Genomic DNA, 22473 nt, shown 5'->3' on the forward strand with positions numbered 1-22473 from the left:
AGAGAGGCTATCCAGTCCACCACTTTACTTGAGCAGATCACAGAAGAAAGGTGGAAGCATCTGACAGCAAGTGACAAGCACTTCTTAGATTGCACACTGGAATTCAGTTATGGACTTTTCGTTATAAAGTTTAGTTTACACACTTAAACTTGCACCTAACTTATTCACAATCACAACTTATTTTATTGTGGTATTGTCATATATATTTTATATGAATTACATTTACATTGTGGGAATAATTTGCACTGCATTTAGCACAGACATGTCACTTTATTTTTGATACTGTGGGCGATGATTTTGAATACAAGAAGAATATATATAATTGCAGGCACTTTATTAGCATTTTTAGCACAGCCACTTTGTTAGTAGTTTTTGATGCATTTTTCACTTTAAGCGTTGTAGGTTTGATGAAGCTGGCCTGGCACATCATCATCATTTGAGCAAATCAAATCAAACCGCGATTAAGAAGACTGCGCATGCTCCTGTTCTGCCTTTTGATCAGCTGAAAAGATGGACGAACCAAAAACACCACCTTCCACCCCTGGCCCTTCAACTTCAAGTGATCTGCCTGGCTGTGACAGTGAGGAAGCTCAGGAAGGAGACCACCCCTGGCTTTAAAAGGTGGATGCTTTAAAAGGGGAAGGGAGGGACATACTTTATCTGTTTTTTGTTTACAAAAAGTTACAGCCTAAGGAATTGTGATTGTCCTTTAGGTTCTTCATTTGAATAAATCATTTGAAATAATAAAAAACAATATGATGTTCAAACTTTTGACTTCTTTCTTTAATAACTACATAACACAGTACTTGTACTTCTACTTTCAGTACTTGAGTATAATTTTTTTTTCAAAACTACTGGTACTTTTTACTTTTAGTACTTAAGTAGCAAATTTTTTGAAAAAACTACTTGCAATACTTAAGTAAAAAAAATGTTGAATACTTTAGTACTTCTACTTAACCACTTGCCGACCGCCGCACGCGATCTACGTCGGCGGTCAGCCCCTCACAGGCAAAGTGACGTAGGGCTACGTCACTAGCTTGTGAGGGTCTAGGGAGCGAGCGCGCGCCGCCGGAGGCGCGCTCCCGCTCCCGCGTGGTCACGGACCCCCCCGCGCGTGTGACCGGCGGACCCAATGTCCGCCGGCCACTCTGCGATCGGCGGGGGAGAGGGAGAAAGTCAGGCAGCTTGTGTAAACAAGCTGCCTGTCATTCTCCCCTCTGTATGAGAGCTGATCATATGGATCTACTATGTAGATCCGTTGATCACTCTGCATACAGCTGAAGCCACAGCCAATCACAGTAAGAATCACGCCCCTAGGGACACACACAGCCCCTCCCTCTCAAATAAAGTTAACCCCTTCACTACCAGTGTATTTTTACAGTAACAGTGCATATATATAGCACTGATTACTGTAGAAATGTCACTGGTAACCCCAAAAGTGTCAAAAATGTCAGTCAAGGGTCCGATCTGTCCGCCGCAATGTCGCAGTACCGCAAAAAAAATTGCAGATCGCCGCCATTACGCGTTAAAAAAAAAAACAACAAAAATGACAAAAATCTTTCCCTTAGTCAGTAAACGCAATAACTTTTGCGCAAACCAATCAAAATACGCTTTTTGCGATTTTTTTTACCAAACATAGGTAGCATAAAACAAATTGGCCGAAAATGTTAAAAAATTTTGATTTTTACATTTTTTTGGGGGGAATTTCATATAAAAAAAAGGGAAAAATATTGCTATTTTTGCAAAATTGACGCTCTTTTTTTGTTTATAGCGCGTGATCAAAAAATCGCACAGGTGATCAAATACCGCCAAAAGAAAGCTCTGTTTGTGGGAAAAAAAGGACGCCAAATTCGTTTAGGTACAGCGTCGCACGACCGCGCAATTGTCCGTTAAAGTCACGCAGTGCCGAATCGCAAAATACCCCCTGGTCGTTTAGCAGCCAAATCCTCCGGGGCTTAAGTGGTTAAGTAACTTTTTCTGCGAGCACTTCCACTTCTACTCAAGTCCCTTTTTGATCGAGCACTTGTACTTTTACTCAAGTAGAAATTTTGAGTACTTTATACAAGTCTGATTGGTGCAGCTCTTATCCTAAAAAATATCTATAAAAAATCCACTTAATTGATCATATGTGCATTAAACCATAAAAAAAACGTAATTGCATATAATATAAAACATGCATATAGATATAAAGTTCAAATAATCTTTTTGCTGTCCCTTTAAAGCCACAATCTCATTTGTCAATGTGAAATCAGGCAACCAAAAAAAAATTCTTGTCATTGCAAAGTGTTATCATCGTTTGATTGTAAAAGTGTCCGTCAAAGGATTATAACATTTTGCAATGACAAGAAAATATTTTGGTTGTCTGATTTCACATTGACAAATGAGAATGTGGCTATAAAGGGGTGGCACAAATATTATTTGAACTTTATGCATGTTTTATATTTTATGTAGTTTCATTTTTTGTGGTTTGATGCACATATGATCAATTAGGTGTATATTTTATTGATATTTTTTAGGATAAGTGCTGCACCAGTTGGATAATTGAGGAGTGAGACAATGTTGTAAATGGATTTGCCTGGATCGAAAACTATGTTTCAAAGGGTACTTTTTCAATTGAAGGATATATGAGAGAGGGACAGCCAGACTGATAACACAGGAAAATCCAACACAGTAGAAAAGACAGCAGTAACCATTTAGGCCCTCTCTAGGAGTCATGTTTGATGAGGAACTATAGTCACTAGTTTGTTGATTGAAAAACCAGAAGGTCCGCTGGTGAAGGAAATCCACTAGAGAGAGAAGGTAATGCCTCTGGATAGTCAAAGTCTCCCTAAAGGTGACTCACACTTGTACAGCACAAATAAAGCCAGACTCATGTACTGTTGGGGATCTTAGAAAAGAAGAGGATAGAAGCCAGCAGTAGAGAGACTGCACAATATTAATATGTGTTGAAAATAAAACATCTATTACATCTACGAGATGTTTACTTTAATTAGGGGTTCTAGTAACCAGACAACTGCCCCCCCCCCCATTAACCTCAGCTGTGAGAGCAAACCCTAATGTCAACAAAGGTGTGAGTGCTGGTCCAGCATATTGAGTCTGCCAGGGTCTCCTATCCCTTGGTGGCCAGAAGATCATAGCTATCTATGGGGTATGGAAGTCTTGTCTAGTAAGGAAAGGGAGCAAGGTGACTGAATTCAGTACCTGCAAGCTCTGAAGGAAAATTTACCTCTATGCTTAGTATATGCATGATATCCTCCAATAAAGATCCAAAGAAATGGTCACCCCAAAGGGGGGAGGTGCAGCAGGAAATCCTGGAAGCCCAATATGTAAGCAAACACTTCAGCCAGAATTACCTCTGCATCTAGACCCACAAGAGGCTTATTTGCAAAACCAGCCAGTTTCGCATCAGGCATACAGTAAATCACCCACACACAAAAGTGTACCCTTCTGGAATGGGTACACTTTTGCTAGCAAGAATAACAACTTTTACTTGGGCTGTATAGTGATCATATGCTAACACATTTCATTACCAACAACCAAGTAAACCAGTCACCTTTCTTTAATACTACACCAAAATTTTTAAAACTGCCATGATATATTAAACCCCATAAAAACAAAATAACATCATGTACCACAGGGAAATGTTCATACCCATACCATCAATGACAATAATATCAAATTTAAAAAAGGTGACAGGTTTACATGGTGGTTGGTAATAAAATGTGTTATAATTGATGTTACATTGTTACAATGATTTTTAGACCTATTTTTCATATGTACAGTTGTAGTCTAATTTTAGTGTAATTTTATTGATTTTCATATGCTTTAAAAGATTACCACAAATTCCAGAAAGGAGGGGAGTATACCTTTTCTTTTGCATAGAAAGGCTGGAGCCATTATAGAGCAACACTACGTTTGACCTGGGAATCGAGGCATCATTAGGTCCTGGTGACAAAAAAGTTAATATTTCCTGCAGCCACATAGGTATGCTTTTGTAATGATTTTAAAATAAAAATTATATGATTGAGTAGAAAGCTACATTTGTCAAAACGATGTAAGTGGGGTACACCTTAGTATGCTTGGGGATTAAGAATATACAGTATATTTTTTAATTATATGATGTTTGGGATTAGAATTCTGATTTTCAAATATCCTTACATTCTTAACATTAGTGTGATATGAATGGGTGAATCATGTCTGCCATGTAGTATAAAAAAACGTAGATAAGTACTAATTTTAATAAATGTGGAAAAAAGTTTCCAATTCATAATTGTGCTAACAAACAAAACATAAAGGGAAAAAAGTGCAAATGAAAGAAATATTTCTCTGCTCTGTTAAAAAGCTGGTAAAAATGAAGTCCTGTTTGTGTCCCCTGATCTCAGAAGCCCATGAACCACCGCAGCCCTCTGGGTATGACTGAGTTGTACACCATTCATTGTTGTGGCTTCTGAAGTCCGGAGGCTATTGATTTACATGTTTTAGATTACTAGTGACAACAATATTTAAAAAAAATCTTTGTTTTATGAAGCCAAATTAATATTGTATGTAATATTTAATGTCTTTTATTTATGTACATTTTTTTTATAGCAGGTTACAAAATACAGGTACAAATATATAAGAAAAAAAACACAAATCACATACACGTCAACTTTTGTTTATTATTTTGAAACCTACCTTAGGCATCCAGTGGCATTGCGTAGCACCTGTGATGAATGTAACTGTATTTTACGATCATCCTGTAAGATAGTGTTTTCCCATCCTGAATGAGGGATAATCACTGCATTGGTCAACACTGCGAGGGCATCTTGAATAATTGGCATTTTAAGGGCATCACATGAAGACAGGTTCCACAGAACTCCTAAATGCAATAAAACAGTGCACAATAATACAAAATATCTCAATTTAAATGTATATTCTTCTTTAGTTTTCATACGTGGATTAAAAAAAAAAACAGGAAAAAACCCAAGCTCCACCTTTAATTTACACTTATAAAAACACAAAGGTCGCTTGCAATCTGAGATGACTATACATATCCAAAATAAAATCATTAAGATCTTATCTTATTGTGGATCCAATTGGTTGTTAAAAACTACAGATACCTTTAATGCGGTACAAAAAATGTGTATCCAACATTGTAATGAGCCCTATGTGAGAGAAGTAATTCCATTCTGCATCTACGTGACTACCAAGCATTACAACAATGGTATCCACTATTTTTACATCAACTTTTTATTCAAGAAGAATTTGAAATATTTACATACACAGGGCATGCAGTTACAAAGCTATTACAAGAAACACACATTTGTACAGGATGACTATATTTGAAATAATACCATGGGTGTACAATAACCTAGTAACAAGTGAAATGCTTGAAAATCAGCAAATTAACCAATAAGTGGAAACATATCACCAAAAAAGAACATCTTAAATGTGCAGTTAGTGTTACAGTGCAGGGAGATTTATAAAAGGAAAAATATGGATGACTATAAGAGGTAAGGAAATACCAAAAAACGCACCTAATAGCCTCAGAGAGAGTGAACTCTGAGATTACTGCGCCACTAAGGCTCAGAAAGTGGAAGAGTTATAAAACGTTCACCAGCACATCTACGTGGTGTGTACTTTCTCTGGGTCAAAGTTTCCATTGCAATGATCTCATTAAAAGTCAGGGCCCATTCTAAGAGAAGGGGCAGGAAGTAGATTTCCGATATCAGGATACAGCCACCTGAGTCAATGTAGTAGACGATAGGGATGATCGAACTTTTGAAAAGTTCGGTTCGACCAGAACACCCGAACTTCCCGAAAGTTCGGGTCCGCATTCCAGAACCCCATTGAAATCAATGGGACCCGAACTTCGGTAATCAAAAAACCCAATTTTGAAGCCCTAAAACCCAATAAATGCCCCTAAAAAGTGCCTAGGGTTATGGGTAATGCCCCAGGGACTATTAATCACACAAAAAAGTTCTTAAAATTGTCATTTTTGATAGAGAGCCAATTATTGAAAAAATTATTGAAAAAAAAAAATGAGATTTCTTTGGATTTAGTGTCTGGGCGGTCTAAAATGTGTACCTGTGAAGTTTCAGCTCTGCAGCATGTCCAGAACCAGAAAATAAAGATATTTTTTCTTAGAATTTTTATTAGCGCCGGGATGTGGCTCCGCTCCTATCACACCTATATGTGTGTATGTGTATATATACATATATATGTGTGTGTGTATATATACCCCTACACAGAAGTTCAGATGTTATGCCTGCCTCCAAAGACGCCCAAAAAATGCCCAATAAACGCCTGCAACAACACACCTGGGCGTTTTTGTTGCAGGCATTTATTGGGCATTTTTTGGGCATCTTTGGAGGTTGGAGGCAGGCATAACATCTGAACTTCTGTATAGGGATATATATACACACACACACACATATATATATATATATATATATACACATACACACATATAGGTGTGAAAGTAGCGGAACCCCATCCATGCGCTAATGAAATGTTTTGCAGGGATGTGGCTCCGCTCCTATCACACCTATATTTGTGTATGTGTGTATATATACATATATGTGTGTGTGTATATATACCCCTACACAGACGTTCAGATGTTATGCCTGCCTCCAAAGGCGCCCAAAAAATGCCCAATAAACGCCTGCAACAACACCTGGGTGTTTTTGTTTCAGGCGTTTATTGGGCATTTTTTGGGCATCTTTGGAGGCAGGCATAACATCTGAACTTCTGTATAGGGGTATATATACACACGCATATATGTATATATACACATACACACATATAGGTGTGAAAGTAGCGGAACCCCATCCATGCAAATAATTTCATTAGCGCAGGGATGGGGTTCCGCTCCTATTACACCTGTATGTATGTATGTGTATATATACATATATGTGTGTGTGTATATATACCCCTATACAGAAGTTCAGATGTCATGCCTGCCTCCAAAGACGCCCAATAAATGCCCAATAAACGCCTGCAACAAAAATGCCCAGGTGTGTTGTTGCAGGCGTTTATTGGGCAATTTTTGGGCGTCTTTGGAGGCAGGCATAACATCTGAACTTCTGTATAGGGATATATATACACACACACATATATGTATATATACACATACACACATATAGGTGTGATAGGAGCGGAGCCACATCCCTGCAAATAATTTCATTAGCGCAGGGATGGGGTTCCGCTCCTATTACACCTATATGTGTGTATGTGTATATATACATATATGTGTGTGTGTATATATATACCCCTATACAGAAGTTCAGATGTTATGCCTGCCTCCAAAGATGCCCAAAAAATGCCCAATAAATGCCTGCAACAAAAACGCCCAGGTGTGTTGTTGCAGGCGTTTATTGGGCATTTTTTGGGCGTCTTTGGAGGCAGGCATAACATCTGAACTTCTGTATAGGGGTATATATATATACACACACACATATATGTATATTTACACATACACAGATATAGGTGTGATAGGAGCGGAGCCACATCCCTGCAAATAATTTCATTAGCGCATGGATGGGGTTCCGCTACTTTCACACCAATATGTGTGTATGTGTATGTATACATATATGTGTGTGTGTGTATATATACCCCTACACAGAAGTTCAGATGTCATGCCTGCCTCCAAAGACGTCCACAAAAAAGCCCAATAAACGCCTGAAACAAAAAAGCCCAGGTGTTACAGGAGCGGAGCCACATCCCTGCTCTACTAAAAATTCTAAGACAAACGATCTTTTTCTTATGGCGTTCACCCTGACATGGATGAATTCGGTCACCCTGGCATACAAGGAGCGGAGCCCCATCCCTGCTCTACTATTAATTCTAAGAAAAATGATCTTTTTCTTATGGCGGTCACCCTGACATGGATGAGTTCTGTCACCCTGGCATAGCAGTCAGAGTCAGTTCACCCTACACTACACTACGGTCACCCTGACACTTAACACTTTCCCTACAGAAACTAGATTATTGAATCTAACTATAGTGGTATATAGTAGGAAAAAAGGACTGAGTGCTAAGTACCCAATCACCCAGCGCTTATACAGTTATGCGGCAATATTTCATGTGAGTAAAACTTAATTAAGAACCATAAAATTCCAAAAGCAGCTGCCTAAATATAATAACATGTAAAAAAGGTGCGTACCACTAATGATAAACACAAGCAGCGCTAAATGTAAAAACTCTATATATATAAAGCTCTCCTTATACACAGTCCATGCATAAGATAATAAACAAGGTCCAGTATGGAGAAAGTCCATCACCCTGACAGGATTCCAATGGGGTTGTGAGGGGAAAGTGTACACTTTACAGCAGATGCCGATCAGCCTCCACCACACCACGTGCTCAACCCAAAGGCAATACTCTTACCAGATATCATAATATCATAAGCCCATCATAGGTGATGTTCTCCCACATAACTCCATCGGACTCAGCATACAAGATTCACAAACACAGCTGCAATGTCCTCCAACTCCGTCATGTGTGTAAGGGAAATAAAGATGTACATAGGGCAATATCGTTCGGATAAAACAAACACCTTTATTTATAAACCTTCTCCCATTACACTTACATGGAAACAGAAAACAAACAGCATATCAACTGAGGCAATCCGAGGCCTGCCGGCCGCTTACCGGACTCCCGCCCGCTGTTCGGCGTCCCGGAAGGTGCCGATCGTCGTGGCTGGACAGCGTCTCGTTGCCTGGGTGACCGCGCAAGTCACCGCCCTAACGCGTTTCGTCAGAGACTTGCGCGGTCACGTCACTCCCATTTATCTGGTCCGTCCGCCCGGCATTAACCACCTCAGTGCCATCGCTACTGCTGCGGTCAGCCTAACGGCGGCGGAACCAACTCAAAGAAAATCTTCAAGTTGCTAGAGATACCTTTTACAATGATTGCAGTGATAGCTCGGCATTAATTCCTCGTAATGATAAGGTGTTGCCACCCTCACCACACCGGAACTTCCCACTGCCATTGTCCATTGATGCCGCACACATCAGTATCGCTATGTCTATGTGTAAAGAGATCGATGGCCGATGGCAGCATGTTAATTAGCAATACACAATGTTCACATTCTAATATCCTTACACAGTACTGCCCTAATTATACATGTGTGAGGTAGCAAACATACATATGTATCACACCTGCTGACATATTCGGTTTACCCATCAAAGTCTCAACTTATTGAACGTAATATTTCCATACAATCAAAAAAGAAACATATGAACATAAACACACATTAAAATTGGTAATGTTTAACCGCATATATTCGTGCAATGTGCACATCATAACCTATGCAATATCTTAAAAGCCATAATACCATTTAGTGTATCAGGCATGATGTAACATGAAAAAAACGGCTTAAAAACAAAAGACAAATGGCCTAGACACGCTGCCTCGGAGTAATAATACCACCCCTAGGGTGAACTTTCTGATTCTGGCCAGATGTACATATTGAACATATTAAATGTTTTTTTTTTTTTAAGTTTTTAAAATTATTAAAAAAATTTTAAAAAAAAATTTAATACACTATAAAAAGTAGACCACATATTAATACACTATTAGAAAAAATAGACCAAAGCTTGCTCTAAACATATGAACCACATCTGGCTGCAAGGGATCATAACAGAGGTACACCTAGATATCCAGGTTAACTTCTAAAGGCCCCATGCCTACGGTGCAACAGATCTTATCTGTGAATGTCTCAATAGTCACTTATGAAACAATTCACGTCTAGTTCCACGTTCAGGCCTCTCGGTTGTAGAACATCTGTCAGGTAGATCCAATAAGTCTCCCTCCGTGACAGTTCTCTCACCATGTTGGATCCTCTCCAATTGGGGTGTATCCTATCGACTCCACAGAACTTCAGGCCTGATGGGTCCTTATTATGCTTCTGCCTGAAGTGAAGAGGTACACTGTGATCTTTATCACCCTTAATGATCTTAGCTATGTGCTCAGACACTCTTTAAGTTAGAGTTCTTTTTGTGCGTCCAATATACATAAGGCCGCACGGGCATTCTAAGCAATAAACCACGTGTGTTGTTAAACACGTGATACATTCCTTGATGTCAAACTGCTGCCCATTTGCACTAGAGGTGAAGTTTCTTATTCCACGTACAGGTTCTTTGACTTGTTTACAGGATGTACATCTTCGGCATGCAAAGAATCCCTCACGGTCCAAAAACATTTTAGGCCTCGTGGGGGGATCTATGATTTTCTGCACTACTTTGTCGCCGAAAGATGTACCTTTCCTGTATATGAAAGTGGGGTTCTGGGGAATCACCTTTCCTAGTAATTTGTCCATGCACAGGACATCCCAATGTTTTTTAAAGATGCCCTCAACCTCTTTATATTGCTCACTATAATTAGAAATGAACCCCCACTCATGGTTGTTATTCTCTGATGGTGCCTTATCTCGCAAGCATTGTTCCTGTGAGTAACAACCCACTTCCTGTCTGGTGGTTTCCAGGATGGATGAGGAATATCCCTTCTCTATGAAGCGATTTTTTAGGAGTTTGGATTGTGTTACATAATCTTCGTCCTTGGTGCAGTTCCTCCTAATGCGGAGGAACTGACCTTTAGGGATGTTACGTAACCATTTAGAATGATGACCACTATACATGGGAAGGAAACTGTTCCTGTCGGTGGGTTTGAAATAAGCTTTCGTGCCCACCTCACCATTCTGCAGAAATATTTCTACATCCAAATAGTGGATGTTTGTCTGTTATTATATTTAGGCAGCTGCTTTTGGGTCTGTGCGGGAGAACCGGGTCTGTGCGGGAGAACAGCAGACCAAACAGAAATAAACAAAACCGCCAATCACGTTTAACTTCCGTAAAACTAAGAGGGGTATATGCTAATGCCAGGAGCCTAGCTAATAAGATGGATGAGTTGGACATGTTAGTACATGAGGAGGACATAGACCTTGTGGGAATAACGGAGACTTGGTTCGACCCCTCACATGACTGGCTGGCCAATATCCAAGGGTATTCGGTGTACCGGAAGGACAGGGTTGGTAAAAGAGGGGGAGGGGTATGTCTCTATGTCAAGAACAATATAAAGGTGCTAGAAAGGAGTGACATTACGGATGGGATGAGCATGGATTTAGAATCTGTGTGGGTTGAACTCGATAGGGAAGAAGATAAGGGAAAAGTAGTTGTGGGGGTTTGCTATAGGCCACCTAACCAAGTGGAGGAGGTAGAGCTGGAATTTTTAGCACTAATAGGTAAAGCGGCAAAACTAGGATCAGTCATCATATTGGGGGACTTCAATTATCCCGACATTGACTGGGAAGAGGGGACTGCACACTCGCATAAGGCCCGGCTATTCACGGAAACCTTACAGGATAACTACATGTCGCAGTTGGTGGATTCCCCTACTAGAGAGAATGCTATCCTGGATCTATTGATCACTAATGACCCAGACATAATCTCGGAGGTAGGAGTCCAGGACAACCTGGGCTCTAGCGATCACAGGATGATCACATTTAGTATAAATAACAATAAAAAAAGGCAAGTGGGGAACATAAGAACCCTAAACTTCAGAAGGGCAGACTTTCCAAAATTGTACTCATTGATGGAAAGGGTAAACTGGGACCAAACCCTGGGATCACTGACCACAGAGGAAAAATGGGAATGCTTTAGAACAATATTAAGCAAAGGCATCTTGCAGTGCATTCCTATGGGGAATAAATTTAGAAGAGACAAAGCCAACCCTGGCTGGCTAAACCGTAGCCTTAAAAAACTTATTAGGGGAAAAAAATTGGCCTTCAAGAAATATAAATCAGAGGGCACCGTATCGGCCTTCCAGCAATACAAGGAGGAAAATAAGAAGTGTAAACACGAAATCAAGATGGCTAAAATCAACTTTGAGAGACAAATAGCGGAGGATAGTAAAAAAAACCCAAAGAAATTCTTTAAATATATCAACAGAAAAAAAACTAGGGCAGAGCATATTGCACACATAATTAGCGATGATGGGAGGATGGTTACAGAGGACACTGAAAAAGCAACCGTGCTGAATTATTTTTTCTCGTCAGTCTTTACGCAGGAAAAGGAAGGGTACACTGACCATGACTGTATGGTTAGTAGTAATACACAGGACTTGCCACTATGGCTAACAGAGGGGGAAATCAGGGAAAGACTGGATAAACTTAACACAAACAAATCACCAGGCCCGGATGGCGTACATCCGAGAGTGCTCAAGGAACTCAGTATGGTTATATCTAGACCACTGTTCCTGATCTTTGCTGACAGTATTAGGACAGGAGATGTACCAGGGGATTGGAGGAAGGCTAACGTGATTCCGATATTCAAAAAGGGCCAGAGACATATCCCGGGAAATTATAGGCCTGTCAGTCTGACATCAATAATATGTAAACTTTTGGAGGGGATGATAAGGGACTATATCGTAGAGTATGCTAAAGACAACAACATCATCAGTAGTAGCCAGCACGGGTTTACAAATGGGCGATCTTGTCAAACCAATCTCTTAGCATTCTACGAGGAAGTGAGCTGTGAGCTAGATAGGGGGAGACCAGTGGATGTGGTGTACTTGGATTTCGCTAAGGCGTTTGATACAGTTCCCCACAAGCGCTAAATTTATAAAATAAGGTCTGCAGGTATCGACAGCAGGGTTTGCTCTTGGATACGGAATTGGCTAAAAGGCCGTGTCCAAAGGGTAGTAATAAACAGCGCATACTCAGACTGGTCTGAGGTAGTAAGTGGGGTGCCCCAGGGCTCAGTCCTGGGACCAACCTTGTTCAATTTATTCATAAACAGCATTGAGGAAGGGATCAGTAGTTCGTTATCAGTTTTTGCAGGTGACACAAAATTGGCCAGGGCAATAACTGCACAGCATGAAGCAGATATCCTACAGAATGACCTGGACAAAATTACGGAGTGGGCAACGACATGGCAAATGAGGTTTAATGTGGAGAAGTGTAAGGTTTTGCACTTGGGGACCAAAAACGTAAAAACACAATACACGTTAGGAGGGGAACCCTTGGGGGAATCAAAAATGGAGAAAGATCTGGGAGTCTTAGTTGATGATAGATTAGGCAACAGCATGCAATGCCAAGCGGCAGCTTCCAAAGCCAACAGAATATTAGCATGCATAAAGAAAGGGATGTATTCCAGAGATAAGACTATAATCCTTCCACTTTATAAAACTCTGGTCCGACCGCATCTGGAGTATTCTGTCCAGTTCTGGTCGCCAGTCCTCAGGAGGGATGTGTTGGAGCTGGAGAAAGTCCAGAGAAGGGCAACTAAACTGATTAGGGGGTTGGAGGACCTTACCTATGAAGAGCGGCTGCAATCGCTCGATTTATTTTCCCTGGAGAAAAGATGTCTGAGAGGGGACATGATAGCAATTTATAAATATCTTAATGGGGATCTCAGCTTAGAAGAAAAGCTGTTCATTCGAAGGAATTGCATGAGGACTCGAGGACATACAATGCGATTAGAGGAGAAGCGTTTTAACCTCAGGCAACGTGGGGGGTTCTTTACTGTTAGGGCTACAAGATTGTGGAATTGTCTACCACAAGAGGTGGTTTCTGCGGGTAGTATGGTGACTTTCAAAAGACTCTTAGACTTACATCTCAAGGATCAGGAGATTGAGGGCTATGTTAGATGATTACAGTCACACACACCTACACAGGTTGAACTGGATGGACTATTGTCTTTATTCAACCTCACCTACTATGTAACTATATGTAACTATATACAGGAAAGGTACATCTTTCGGTGACAAAGTAGTGCAGAAAATCATAGATCCCCCACGAGGCCTAAAATGTTTTTGGACCGTGAGGGATTCTTTGCATGCCGAAGATGTACATCCTGTAAACAAGTCAAAGAACCTGTACGTGGAATAAGAAACTTCACCTCTAGTGCAAATGGGCAGCAGTTTGACATCAAGGAATGTATCACGTGTTTAACAACACACGTGGTTTATTGCTTAGAATGCCCGTGCGGCCTTATGTATATTGGACGCACAAAAAGAACTCTAACTTAAAGAGTGTCTGAGCACATAGCTAAGATCATTAAGGGTGATAAAGATCACAGTGTACCTCTTCACTTCAGGCAGAAGCATAATAAGGACCCATCAGGCCTGAAATTCTGGGGAGTCGATAGGATACACCCCAATTGGAGAGGATCCAACATGGTGAGAGAACTGTCACGGAGGGAGACTTATTGGATCTACCTGACAGATGTTCTACAACCGAGAGGCCTGAACGTGGAACTAGACGTGAATTGTTTCATAAGTGACTATTGAGACATTCACAGATAAGATCTGTTGCACCGTAGGCATGGGGCCTTTAGAAGTTAACCTGGATATCTAGGTGTACCTCTGTTATGATCCCTTGCAGCCAGATGTGGTTCATATGTTTAGAGCAAGCTTTGGTCTATTTTTTCTAATAGTGTATTAATATGTGGTCTACTTTTTATAGTGTATTAAAATTTTTTAAAAAAATTTTTAATAATTTTAAAAACTTTAAAAAAAAAACATTTAATATGTTCAATATGTACATCTGGCCAGAATCAGAAAGTTCACCCTAGGGGTGGTATTATTACTCCGAGGCAGCGTGTCTAGGCCATTTGTCTTTTGTTTTCAAGCCGTTTTTTTTTCATTTTACATCATGCCTGATACACTAAATGGTATTATGGCTTTTAAGATATTGCATAGGTTATGATGTGCACATTGCACGAATATATGCGGTTAAACATTACCAATTTTGATGTGTGTTTATGTTCATATGTTTCTTTTTTGATTGTATGGAAATATTACGTTCAATAAGTTGAGACTTTGATGGGTAAACCGAATATGTCAGCAGGTGTGATACATATGTATGTTTGCTACCTCACACATGTATAATTAGGGCAGTACTGTGTAAGGATATTAGAATGTGAACATTGTGTATTGCTAATTAACATGCTGCCATCGGCCATCGATCTCTTTACACATAGACATAGCGATACTGATGTGTGCGGCATCAATGGACAATGGCAGTGGGAAGTTCCGGTGTGGTGAGGGTGGCAACACCTTATCATTACGAGGAATTAATGCCGAGCTATCACTGCAATCATTGTAAAAGGTATCTCTAGCAACTTGAAGATTTTCTTTGAGTTGGTTCCGCCGCCGTTAGGCTGACCGCAGCAGTAGCGATGGCACTGAGGTGGTTAATGCCGGGCGGACGGACCAGATAAATGGGAGTGACATGACCGCGCAAGCACGCTCTCCGTAGAAGTCTCTGACGAAACGCGTTAGGGCGGTGACTTGCGCGGTCACCCAGGCAACGAGACGCTGTCCAGCCACGACGATCGGCACCTTCCGGGACACCGAACAGCGGGCGGGAGTCCGGTAAGCGGCCGGCAGGCCTCGGATTGCCTCAGTTGATATGCTGTTTGTTTTCTGTTTCCATGTAAGTGTAATGGGAGAAGGTTTATAAATAAAGGTGTTTGTTTTATCCGAACGATATTGCCCTATGTACATCTTTATTTCCCTTACACACATGACGGAGTTGGAGGACATTGCAGCTGTGTTTGTGAATCTTGTATGCTGAGTCCGATGGAGTTATGTGGGAGAACATCACCTATGATGGGCTTATGATATTATGATATCTGGTAAGAGTATTGCCTTTGGGTTGAGCACGTGGTGTGGTGGAGGCTGATCGGCATCTGCTGTAAAGTGTACACTTTCCCCTCACAACCCCATTGGAATCCTGTCAGGGTGATGGACTTTCTCCATACTGGACCTTGTTTTATTATCTTATGCATGGACTATGTATAAGGAGAGCTTTATATATATAGAGTTTTTACATTTAGCGCTGCTTGTGTTTATCATTAGTGGTACGCACCTTTTTTACAAGTGGTATATAGTACCCTAACTACACTAGATATCCCTTTCCTCACACTAATAATTGCTAAATGACACTTTTGAAGCAGGAGTAACAGAACTGCTTCCACTCTCTTCCACAGCCCCTGTATTACAGTGCTAGAGATTTGGCGGGGCTATGTTATATACTGGGGGGCGTATTCACTACTGTTTGGCATCTGGACTCCCTAATCACTTCAATCACATTCCTAGCATCCTCCTGCCCCCTTAATTGGCTTTTACTGATGTTTCTGGTCCAATCACGGGCTTTTAAAGCCCAGTTCCTGTCCCATTGCATTTTGGTCGGTTCTGGTTGCCGAATTCCGAACTTTTTCTGCAAAAAGTCCGGAATTCGGCCGAATTTCGAACAGTCAATGTTCAGGTCGAACCGATGGTCAACCCGAACCGTTCAATCATCCCTAGTAGACAATGCCATAGGATGCCCTTTTTTTTTTTTGAGATGGACCTAATTTTTGAAATGCACATGGAGTTGTAGGAAAATAATTTATTCTGTCAGAATAGTAAGATCATGCGGCAGCCCCACCAAATGGGGATCGGGTACTATAGGGACACAATCTTGTAATTTTCTTTCCAGGAAATAAGGCATTGACAGTTTATATGTAGAAATGAAACATTCCCTCCAATCCTCTTTGGAAAAAGAGGTGCCAAGATATTTTTGCCACTTCAGTTGAACGGGTGGTTCCCTTCTGGAGTTCACCCCTCCTCGGCACTCCATTTAATGGGAATACAGTGTAGTCAGGCCGCAGGCGGAGCATCATGGGAGAGAAAGTATTCCAGTGGGGTGAAGTCCACAGCCCTCCTGGAATGACAAATCTATCCCATAAAGAGAGAAGATGTTGGGTCAGGTAGGGAAGAGTAATCCAGGGCAGTATCCAAATCAGCAACTGAGAGAAGAAACTTTTCATGGGTATTATGAGGATTGTGCTGAAAGTATAGAGGATGCAAGGTAGAATATCCATTTTCAATGTGTTGATGCGACCAAACCATGAGATATGTGAAGGATTCCACTGGTCCAAATTTTTGGAGACTTCTGTCAGAATTCAGAGCTAATACAGAGCTGAAAGGTCCCCCCAGGATACTTGTACCCGAATAGATAATGTAGTCACTTTCGATCTTGAAGGGAAACTCCCATTAGAGTTGGGCCCCTACAGGAAAGGGTTAGGAAACAATGTGAAACCCAGCATAGCTGGCTCAGAGGGGGCTCTAACTTGTTACTAATCGTGACAGCCACAAAATGTAGTCTGACTACCAACTATAGGGCAAAGGGAAAAGTAGAAATGAAACAGGGGAAATGGTAACCCATTGTTGTAGCATAAGGTCCAGGTCTATACTGTATAAGTGAAGAAGGTAGAGAAGACCAAGGCACTTTTCAAGCAAGAGTTCTCAGGTAGGAGTCCAGCGATGGCTGGAAGCTTTCTTGGGAGATGGTCCCCGTGAGGAGAAAAGCCAGGTAACCGAGGTTTCCAATCTAGAATTCCTGTATGAGGCAGGAGAGGAGTGCCTCGGAAGTTGGGAAGATCCCCAAGGTAGTGGAAAATGTCTGTGATGCCATTTTTCTAGGCAATCAGCTGAAAAGGGTATCCCAAGCCGGATTTGATGTTGTTAGCCTTCAGTTGTTCTAGAACAGGCTTGAAGGCTCTGCACATAGAGTGTATGAGAAGAGATCTGGTAATGCCATTATAGGTGTATTATTGACATAGATTCTATCTTGAGATCATGCAGCAAGGCCTCATCAGTGGGTCTGGGGCCAGAGGTGCAGTGAGCCCTGTTGGCGTTGGGGAACAGGCTCCCAAATGGCAACATGGGTGTCAGAGAAACAGCCATGCTGCAACTAGCGACTCTGCCAGTACTTCCCATGGCCGCAATGGACTCAGGCCATAGACTAATTCACTGGTTTATAAAAGGGCTCTGCTCAGCCCATCAGATTGCTGGATTGTCTTCAGCTCTTCCTGTTTCCTGAGCATTGCTACTTCCTGGATTCCAGTTTGACCCGGCTTGTTCCTGACCTGTCTGCTCTCTCTCCTGGCTTTGACCCTCGGCTTCGTCTGACCATCCCTGCTCCAGTTTGGCTCTCCCATTATCTGATCTCGGCTTGGCTCACGGACTTGCTTCCTATCTACCTGCCCTCCAGTACCTGATCTTGGCTTCCCCACGGACTTGTCTGCTTCTGGCTTTCCTACTATACCTTTGGCTTGCACCTGTTGCAGCTTCCTGTGTTTGACCCCCGGCCGGTCTTACACCTACTGCCTGGTTGTTCCTGGTTCCTCCTTGGACTGTCCGGTGTATTCCTGCCCAGCACTCTGCTAGAGACCGCCTTCTACCGCCGTCTACCATCAGGACCCTACCGGCAACCAGTGCTTCTGTGGGCGCTACACCCTCTGTCTCAACCCCAGGGGTGTGCCGCACTCAGCCCCAAGGGGAGCCCTCTCTGCATCTCGGCCTCGGATCAGGTACGTGACAATGGGTGAGACTGACACTGATGGAGCCAGAGGAAAATAGGGCATTGGATGGATTACAGGAGAATGGTCTGTCCCAGTATGCGTGTCAGTGGGAGCAGTAGGAGAGACGTACCAGGTCTGGAGTTGCAGGGGAAAATGCTGCTGCTGAGGAGGTGATGAAGTTGCTAGTGCTGGGGCAAGAGGACATTGGGACAAGGTGTCTTGCTTAGGTTCCACAGTTAGTCTCCTGGAGTGCTGTGGGTTCCTCACGCTGTGGCTGAGTAACTGTGAAGGCTGGAGGGCAGTTGTCGCCATGAACCTGGGTCCAGTCCTGTGATACAGAGAGTGGATGTCTATTCTAGGGATCAACGGATTATCGCTGGGTGAGCAGAGTCCTGATCTTCCCGGATTGGGACTGAGACCAGGTGCCAGCGTTTTTTTTCTCCCCCAAAGCACAACATACAGTGCTTTGGGGGAGAAAAAAAATCGCTGGCACCTGGTCTCTGGGAGGCCCGAGGAAAGTAATTGAAAGGATGGAGTTGAAGCAAGCATGTCTCACACTGCCACAGACAAGCCACACTCTGGGATCCACAATTTTTAATACGGTTTTAAAAAATTTGTTGTAGTTTAATGGGTTTTTTTGCGCTGCCAGTGGTTATATATCTTGCATTTAGCCAAGTTTTTGCAAGCAACATCATCATCCCTGGGTGTGCTACTGAGGTTATCTGCTGTAGATTCAGATTATTTACTAAAGTGTGAATTGACCTCTTTGAATGCCATGAGGTTTAACGTAAGTCTGTATTTAAGGTGATTATAAACAATCACCTTGTAAAACATTCCATTTCGTTTAACTGAAACGAAACGCAAAACATTTGTGTATAGATATAAAAAAAACAAACAAACATTATAAGACATATAAGAGGTTCTTTGCACTTCTTAAAAAACAGTGCTTGCCCATACAACATGAAACCATAATGTGCTGAAAAAATAAATAAATGTGAAAAACATATGTAAAGTCTTTCAAAGTTCTCATATAAAGTGCTCAGGTGCACCGAACTCCAATCATAAGGTGCTGAAGTACTTCATGTAAAACATGCTGTGAAGTGTGCCACACCCCCCTCTCGTATCCCCACTCACCAGAAAAAAATGGACCCACAGCTTTTCAGTCAGGGGTCAATCTAACCTGTGTCCGGAGCTGTGTTTAACGACCTCTGGGCGTTTACCGACAGCTCCCACGAATATTACTCTTGGGGTGGCTATAATATCCTTCAGGCTCAAAAAGACAGAATAATGCTCATAGTGAAGTACTGTAAAAATGTTTATTTGCGCAAAAATGCAAGATATGTTACAAGAATGCAGACAAAAACAGGCACAGCCAGATCATGAGGCTGTTTCCGGGTTCGCCGCTGATGGCATGCATTCCACAGAGGACAGAAGTGACGTTGTTGGTTTGACAGAACCGGAAATACATCAACGCATTTCGCCCCTCCACCAAGGTGTCATCAAGGACATCCGGGGAACCTTCGTGGAACGCACGCCATCAGCAGCAAACCCGGAAACAGCCTCATGATCTGTATGTGCCCGTTTTTATCTGCATTCTTGGAAGTTATCTTGGTCATTATCCACAACACCAGACACAATTTTGATTGACCCCTGACTGAAAAGCTGTGGGTCCATTTTTTCTGGGGAGTGGGGATACGAGAGGGGAGTGTGGCACACTTCACAGTACTTTTTACATGAATCACTTCAGCACCTTATGATTGGAGTTTGGTGCACCTGAGCACTTTATATGTGGACAGCAGCTGCAAATATATATTTTTGAATCACATAGATAGCGAGAGTAATTATATGGTTTTTATATAAGAGGTTCTTTGGTCACCAGAGCCCCATAATAGCCCAAATGTAAGTGTCAAAAATGACACTAGGATGCAGCAGATTAGTAAAACAGCCAAATCCCACTTTTGCCTTTACTTTTAAATTGCCCCTGCAGTAACAATGCAAAATTCACTTTCTTGGAATATGTAAACAAATTTGCTAGAAAGAAAGCAACCACGGTCACCGCACACCTGACCAGCGTCTGCCCCTTGCCCCTTCTACCTCCTGCTCAAGCCCAGCCCAGTCGAGACCAAGCTGAACCAAGCTTAGCCGATTACTAATTGGCCGGTTGTGGAACTCGACATGGGCAGGGGGCAGTACACAAGGAGGAAGTGCGGAGAAGAAGCTTGGGGACAAGGGCAGCTTTACCGGGCACTTTTCTGCTGTTTGCAGACAGGTGAATCACTGTATAGTATAATAACCCATTATTTAGGTCTGATGGCAGTTAAACGTATACTTTCCCAAACCAATGATCATGAACACCCTTTTAATGAATTAATTCTAGCATCCTTGGAACACGTGTTGAAACACAACATGTTCTCCTTTGCAGGTTCCCACTACCTTCACATACAGGGCGTGGCCATGGGCACCTGTTGTGCCCCGGCCTATGCCAATTTGTACCTGGGAATGTACACTATTTGTGACTAGGGATGATCGAACTTTTGAAAAGTTCGGTTCGGCCAGAACATCCGAACTTCCCGAAATTTCGGCCCGGATTTCAGAACCCCATTGAAATCAATGGGACCCGAACTTCGGTAATCAAAAAACACCATTTGTAAGCCCTAAAACCCAATAAATGCCCCTAAAAATTGCCTAGGGTTCTGGGTCATGCCCCATTAACTATTAATCACACACAAAAAAAAGTTCTTAAAAATTGTAATTTTTGATAAAAAAGCCAATTATTGAAAAAAAAAGAGAGATTTTTTGATTTTGACTTTGGATTTAGTATCTGTGGGGTCTAAAAGGTGTACATGTGAAGTTTCAGCTCTGTAGCATGTCCAGAAACATGAAAAAAAAAAGATAATTTTTCAGTAGAACAGGGATGTGGGACCCTCATTTTACACCTATATGATCTTTTTTTTCTGGTTCTGGACATGCTACAGAGCTGAAACTTCGCAGGTACACCTTTTAGACCCCCCCCCCCCCCCCCCCAGACACAAAAATCACACAAAAAAGTTCTTAAAAATTGTCATTTTTGATAAAAAAAGCCAATTATTGAAAAATTAAAAAAAAAAAAGAGATTTTTTGATTTTTATTATTCTTTGGATTTCGTATCTGGGGGGTCTAAAAGGTGCACATGTGAAGTTTCAGCTCTGTAGCATGTCCAGAACCATAAAAAAAAAGATTGTATTAGAAAACTTTCAGCACAGGAGTATGGCTTTGCTGCTGTAACACCTTGCCGGTTTAATAGAAGGCATTTTTTTGGGTTCTTTGCAGTCAGGAAAAACATCTGAACTTGTGTATAGTGGTACTGTGCACAAGTTCTGATGTTTTGCCTGCCTCCAAAAACCCCCAAAAAATGCCAGCAAAAACACACCTGGGCATTTTTTTTTGACGCTAGCGTTTTTTTTGGCATTTTTTGGGGTTCTTTTGAGGCAGGCAAAACATCTGAACTTGTGTATAGTGGTGTATATACACACATACATATATTTATATACACACCTAGACATATATAGGTGTGATAGTAGCAGAAATATATGCTTGCGCTAATGAAATCATTTACAGTAATATATTTCTGCTACTATCACACCTATATATGGCTAGGTGTCTATAAACATATAATTATGTGTGTATATATACCACTATACACAAGTTCAGATGTTTTGCCTGCCTCAAAAGAACCCCAAAAAATGCCAAAAAAAACGCTAGCGTCAAAAAAAAATGCCCAGGTGTGTTTTTGCTGGCATTTTTTGGGGGTTTTTGGAGGCAGGCAAAACATCAGAACTTGTGCACAGTACCACTATACACAAGTTCAGATGTTTTTCCTGACTGCAAAGAACCCAAAAAAAATGCCTTCTATTAAACCGGCAAGGTGTTACAGCAGCGAAGCCATACTCCTGTGCTGAAAGTTTTCTAATACAAACAATCTTTTTTTTTATGGTTCTGGACATGCTACAGAGCTGAAACTTCACATGTACACTTTTTAGACCCCCCCCCCCCCCCCCAGATACGAAATCCAAAGTAAAAATCAAAAAATCTCTTTTTTTTTCAATAATTGGCTTTTTTATCAAAAATGACAATTTTTAAGAACTTTTTTTGTGTGATTTTGTGT

General features: G+C 41.5%; 1 protein-coding gene across 4 annotated transcripts in view; it reads right to left on the reverse strand.

The window, feature by feature from the left end:
* CTNND2 (catenin delta 2) overlaps positions 1-22473 on the reverse strand; it is a 921118-nt gene that overhangs the window by 387812 nt on the left and 510833 nt on the right. For all 4 annotated transcript variants that reach the window (XM_082258174.1, XM_082258173.1, XM_082258172.1 and 1 more), the window contains exon 12: positions 4675-4858. In XM_082258174.1, coding sequence (XP_082114300.1) covers positions 4675-4858 — 184 coding nt within the window. The remainder of the gene's footprint in view (positions 1-4674; positions 4859-22473) is intronic.

The sequence above is a fragment of the Pelophylax lessonae genome, assembly GCF_965119305.1.
Source record: "Pelophylax lessonae genome assembly, chromosome: 5".
NCBI classification, from domain to species: domain Eukaryota; kingdom Metazoa; phylum Chordata; class Amphibia; order Anura; family Ranidae; genus Pelophylax; species Pelophylax lessonae.